Consider the following 5,776-nt stretch of genomic DNA (forward strand, 5'->3'; position numbering starts at 1 on the left):
TTAATAATTTCACAACTGAATTAATATATTTGATGTAACAAAATTAATAAAATTTGATGTAATAACCAGTATGCCATTATATAAAAATCTAAACAACTAATGCAGACCATACTTAAAAGAATAATGCTTGTATTGCTGTGTCATTTTGTATTTTTTTAATTCATCAATTCTATTTTAAAACTTAAATTTTCAACTCATTTAATAATTGAATAGTGTTTGAGTTACTTTATTAACCTAATATGACATCTTGCATTTAAATAAATCGTCCGAATCGAGTGTGAAGTGCCACACTTATTGATTTTATAATGTAACCAAAATCTATTCCACGGTAAATAGTTAGGAATCTAAACATGTAAAATAGAGGGCTTGGCCATGAACAGATACCTTCGATTTTGAGCCCTTCGATTTTTTTTAAAAAGAATGCAGGCCCAACTTCATTTCATAATTTCTTTCATATCTAAAAACTTACAGCCGCTCTATATAAATTTCCCCAAATCGGAAATCCTATTAGGGTTTTAGACCTTTTTCAAGATTCGAAAGGAATAAGCTTCAGCGTCCAAATCGGGAGGAAATGGTGAAGGGACGCCAAGGAGAGCGTGTCAGGTAACCTTTGATCTCTTCACTTTTTCTTCGTTCTGAACCTACCTCCTTTTTTCTATCAATTTTCCCAGTTTGACGTAAGGAATATAGCTTTTGGATTTTACTCACTCACTTTTTTTTTGCAGACTCTATGTAAGAAGAACCATCTTGGGTTACAAAAGGTAGTAAGACTTTTCCAAAAAAATTGAACTGTTTTATTGTTGTTGGTTTAAAACTGGGGTTTTAGTTTTAGGAATTATAGGAAACCCTTTTTACAGAAATTGAATATTTAGTTAAATGTAGGATTAAATTTAGCTGATTTAGTCTGTTTAATGGAAAATAAAGTTGAAGTTTTAACTGTATTGTTTGTTTGTTATGAAGTCGGTTTTTTATTGACTATGGTGCTGGGTAGTGCTTCATTTTCGAACTAAAATCAGTGTTTGGGTAATAAAGGGTGATTGAATTTCTAGGTTTTAGAATAAGGGTTTGGAGTTGTGTTTTTGTTTCCATTGCAGGGAGATCGAGTTAGAGTCTTCATGTACCCTAGCAATATCTTACACGTGGAATTAAACTCCCTGCGTATGGATTGCCTTCGAAACCTCATCTTCTTCTGCTCTAGAAATTTTAATATCGAATTCCCTTTTTTGAAAGAGATAATGGTTGAGGATTGCCCGAAATTAAAAGAATTCATTAGTAAAAGCAGTACTGAGTCCGGCATGCATACTCTCTTCAATGAGAAGGTGATTTATTTATTTCAGTAGTCTTACACTCTTATATGATTCAGTTGATTCATCCTTTTCTTTTTTTTTCCTGCATTATATGAGCTAACTTTCTTATAAGTGTTTCAAGGTGTGAGATTTTGAAAAATCTACTTCCAGCGTCAATAGCTAAACATCTTTTACAACTTGAAGATTTAAGCATAAGTGATTGTGGGGTGGAGGAGATTGTATCGAAAGGGAAAGGAGTAGAGGATCGACCTATGAGGTTTGAGCTTCCCAAAGTGTCTTCACTTGAGGTTACATCCCTAAAAGAGGTCAAATGTTTCTATAAAGGGCAACATACAATGGTGTGGCCAATGTTGAAAAAATTGACCACAGATGGTTCTGGTTTGCTAATGAGAATGGGTTTAGAAGATGTTAGAATGGAAGAAAGAAAGGGAAATGGGGAGGCAGTTTTGGTGGTGGAAGAGGTATGTATATCATTACAAATATATTTGTTTTCATCATCACATGCATCTTATGTTCTTATAATGCAATTTAATTAACTGAATTTTACTTTAGACCTATCTATCTAATATTTATATTTAAGCACTTTACTTGAGTTAGAATCACCCTTATTAATAGATCATTAATTCAATTATGAAATTACATAATATTCATTCTTTTAAATTATAATTAATATTATTATGATAATATTTTATCTTTTCATACTTTCATTTTATCTTTAAATAAAATTAAATTTTTTACTTTTCAAAAAAGTAAATAATTTATTTCAAAAATAAGATTTTGAAAAGTAAAATCAAGTTACTATTTTTCACATTAAGTGACAAATAGTGACAAATATGCATTAGCCCAAGTGTCAAAGTAACGAAGAAACACGTGAGGATTCCATTAGTTCCACTATTCGAATTTGGACTGGAAGTTCCCTGCAACCGTCAAAGTGGCTTTGTTTCTTTAAGGAATGGAGAAAGAACTAAAAAATGAATCCAAAACTAATGAAAAATCACGTGCATTGCTCTCCAGAGTTGGCTGATTATGGCTTGCCTACATCTTATCGAGCTCCTGCTACTGCTATAGCCACATATTTAGATTGGGCTAAATCTCCAGAGTTACACGCATTAATTTATATTTCTGTTGCTCTTCTTGCGGCATGCTGATGAGAGTGTTGTTGATCCTCAACACTAACAAGGTTAGCTTAATGCCATCTTTTCATCCACCCTCAGTCAATTATTTCCTCTTAACTGTCTAAACTTGTTGTCAAGGAACAACCTAAATGATTGAAAATCGTTTAATCATTTTATATTGAATTATTTCTGAAAATCGTTTTTAATCATTTTATGATGCTTCAAAATGGATCTGTCATGTATCAAAATTTCAATAACGATTTTGATTTAGCTTAATCAATACAATTTTAATCAACCCAATTTTCTACTTCTAGCAGATCCATCTATTTGTTTACCTATTGGGTTTATGTTTTTACTTCTAAAGTGATTATTTCATGAACATGTTTATTGACTTCAAATAATTTTGTATATGGAGCTTTGCTCACATTTGTGGCTTATAGCTTATGTTAAGAAACTTCACAATGTAAAACAAATACATTGATTGCATTTGTATGTAACAGTTCAAATACTGATTAGTAAAAGCTCTAGATATATATAGAAAGTATAGGTTCTTTCTTGTTCTGCTGCACTCAAGGGTAAAATATTAGTATCTAATTGCAGCTTTTTGGCATATCCTTTTAAGTCGATAACAGCTAATTGCTGCTATGTTTGGAATAAGCTACGTTAAACTTCCACAAGCTTATGATTAAGGGTATGTCTTTTGAGTTTTGATTTTTCATTTTTTTATCATTCCTAGTGATGATATACTGCAGATTCTGTTATTACAATGCCTTCAAAGGGGATGATTTGATTGATAGAAATCTCATTACTTGTTATTATTGGTTTCCCACTCCAACTAAAAGCACTCTCTCAAGTATATGCATATATTATGGATTACCACATATATAGTTTTTGCTTTCCCACAAGATTGAAATTAAAAAAAAAAAATTTACTTTGAAAAGTTATAAAAGAAAGTTTTTTTTTAAGTCTTCCTAAAATCATTGTTATATGGCCTCCTCCATTTTCATTGTTAGTGTTTGCACCATCGAAAGTTTTCCTTTTATTTCCTTCTTAATACCTCAAAAATATTGATGGCTTAAGCTAATGTATTTAACTTCAAACACTTACCAGATTGCTAGAGTTTAAGATGCTTTGTTGACTGCTTGCAAGCTTGCTAATGTTTTCCTAGTGAAGTACTATTTTAAAGACCTTTTAATTTCCATATTTTGCTTTCTGAAATATGCTTATATTTGTTTCATTTGCAGTGGAATTGCTGTATCAATGGTAATGAAATATGTAGACAATATTGTGAAGGTAAGATTTGACCCAAAATTTCATGTTAGTCAATCATTGATTTGTCTGCATTTACATCCATCTCTCTAATTTTTTAAGAAACTTGTTAGGCATGTCATGGTTATCAGTAATGTTCATGCATTTGCATGGCATAATGAAGGAAGTTGCTTCTCTTTCTTAAGTTGATTGGGTTACTTGTTTATTCCTCTGCTTCCACTATATGTAATATCCAGTTTTCTTGCTGCTGAAACCTGTAAGTAAGGTGATTTATTTTATTGAGCAAGAATGTCATCTTCTGTCTTTTGATTATACTATTTACAACGTTGCTGCAACCCAAGCTAAGTGGTATGCGGTTTAATAATATTTTAAGAATCTTTATCTGCATACTAGAAGCCTCCTCGAAAGAAATTAAAGCTAAGGAATGACTTTGTGGCTTCCTAATGATATACTCCACGTGTCCAGTGAATTATTTAACCACACTCGAAACTAAAATTATTTCGATGGATCAAACCTTATGCAAATTAACTTTTAACATAAAGTAAACATCAGCCTATTCAGATAAGTGATAAAAGGGATCAAATGGTACATTCATAGCATATTAGTAACCATTTTGAATCCTTCAGTTGAAGTTCCATTGTCTATTCAATGTGGTGCAGGTCTATTCTACTTCAGTGGCAATGCTTCTCACTGCCGTTGTTTCAGTGTTTCTGTTCGGCTTCAATCTTACCCTTGCTTTCTTCCTCGGTGCTACGTAAGTTATCTCTGGCCACATTTTAATATCCATACAATAGATAGTCTCTCTTGTATTGAAGCTTCAAATCTGGCATCTAGCATAATTCAGAGCATCACCGCCTGGTAATTGGTCCTGCACATACATATAGGGAGGATAGCATTTCGTCTAGATCAAAACATGTAGCAATTATGTATAATTTCTATATTTCACTTTCACTACAGTAGCATTTACGATTAGCCTAGCATCAGTTTTTTTATTATGGGTTTACTTTTTATTGATTTCACTTTCATTACAGTAGATGGTATAACTAATTTCCCTGTTTTGCTCAGTCAGGTGATCGAGATTCCGTTTAACAATTTTCTTTATTGCTGGAACAAGTCTTAACCAAGATCAAGGTCAAAGTACTTCACTAAGTTATATATGCAGGCATTGCAATGAGAGGTGATGATGATTAGGCATTATATTCTCACTAGGATGAATTTTGTTTTAGAAATTGTAATACCTTGTGTGTCTCTCTGTGTGTGTGTTTTTTTATGTATTAAATTTAATTTCATTAATTTCTATATTTAGTTTTGAAGTTTAAATTTCAATGGAAAATTTAATTTAATATTTTTTATTTATCCTTAAAAGTTCAAATTTGTTTAAAGTTCAAATTTCAAAAATTAAACATAATATAATATTTAACATAGAATTAATATTACTTAAAATAAAATAAAATTTTAAAGTTCATGATTTTTAGCGGCGTTTGTGAGAAAAGCGCCGCTAAAGGTTATGGTCTTTAGCGGCGTTTGTAGAAAAAGCGGCGCTAAAAGTCATAGTTTTAGCGGTGTTTTTTTAAATAAACGCAACAAATTTTTGCGGCCTGTTATAGAGGCCTTTTTTGCGGCGCTTGTGAAAACGCCGCTAATAGTTTTAGCAGCGCTTAAAAACGCCGCTAAAGATAAAAAAAAATGCCGCTAAAAGTCTGTTCTCCTGTAGTGATCATACACATATCAAGACATTATCAATTATGTTTTAAATGTGACTATTCAAAACTTACCATGGATATACTTGAACGGTTGTGGAAAGGCTACTCAATTACTTTCTCTTTTCTTCTATCCAACTTCGACCCTCTTTGCTCTTGAGCTTAAATTCAAAAATTTTAAACTAGTCATTATTCGACTATTCAAGCATTACTTGTAAATATAATATATATATTCAATTTTACACATATAGATCATAGTAAGTTGATAAGAAAACATTAAGCGACTCATTAACAAATTTTTATCAATTTTACCACATAATCACAAATTCACAATAAGTTGTCTTCCGAGCAACAAATACTAAATTATTTATAACTGAGCTACGAA

The 5,776-nt window shown here is 31.5% G+C and overlaps 1 protein-coding gene across 5 annotated transcripts; it reads left to right on the forward strand.

Annotated features, from left to right (window-relative positions):
- Window positions 1-311: 311 nt before the first annotated feature.
- LOC108474045 (uncharacterized) lies at window positions 312-5,024 on the forward strand. 5 transcript variants are annotated; one of them, XM_017775928.2, is made up of 7 exons: window positions 346-603; window positions 726-761; window positions 1,095-1,319; window positions 1,429-1,768; window positions 3,667-3,715; window positions 4,351-4,445; window positions 4,761-5,024. In XM_017775928.2, the coding sequence occupies exons 3-7, from the start codon at window positions 1,312-1,314 to the stop codon at window positions 4,809-4,811; spliced, it is 543 nt and encodes a 180-aa protein (XP_017631417.1). In that variant the 5' UTR covers window positions 346-603; window positions 726-761; window positions 1,095-1,311; the 3' UTR covers window positions 4,812-5,024. The 5 variants fall into 5 exon arrangements, 4 of the variants coding, with proteins under 4 accessions (XP_052874505.1, XP_017631413.1, XP_017631417.1 ...); XM_053018545.1 differs by lacking the exon at window positions 1,095-1,319 and having other exon boundaries at window positions 312-603; window positions 1,420-1,768; XM_017775924.2 differs by lacking the exon at window positions 1,095-1,319 and having other exon boundaries at window positions 330-603.
- Window positions 5,025-5,776: the final 752 nt, after the last annotated feature.

This window comes from Gossypium arboreum, chromosome 9 (assembly GCF_025698485.1).
Source record: "Gossypium arboreum isolate Shixiya-1 chromosome 9, ASM2569848v2, whole genome shotgun sequence".
Taxonomy (NCBI): Eukaryota; Viridiplantae; Streptophyta; class Magnoliopsida; order Malvales; family Malvaceae; genus Gossypium; species Gossypium arboreum.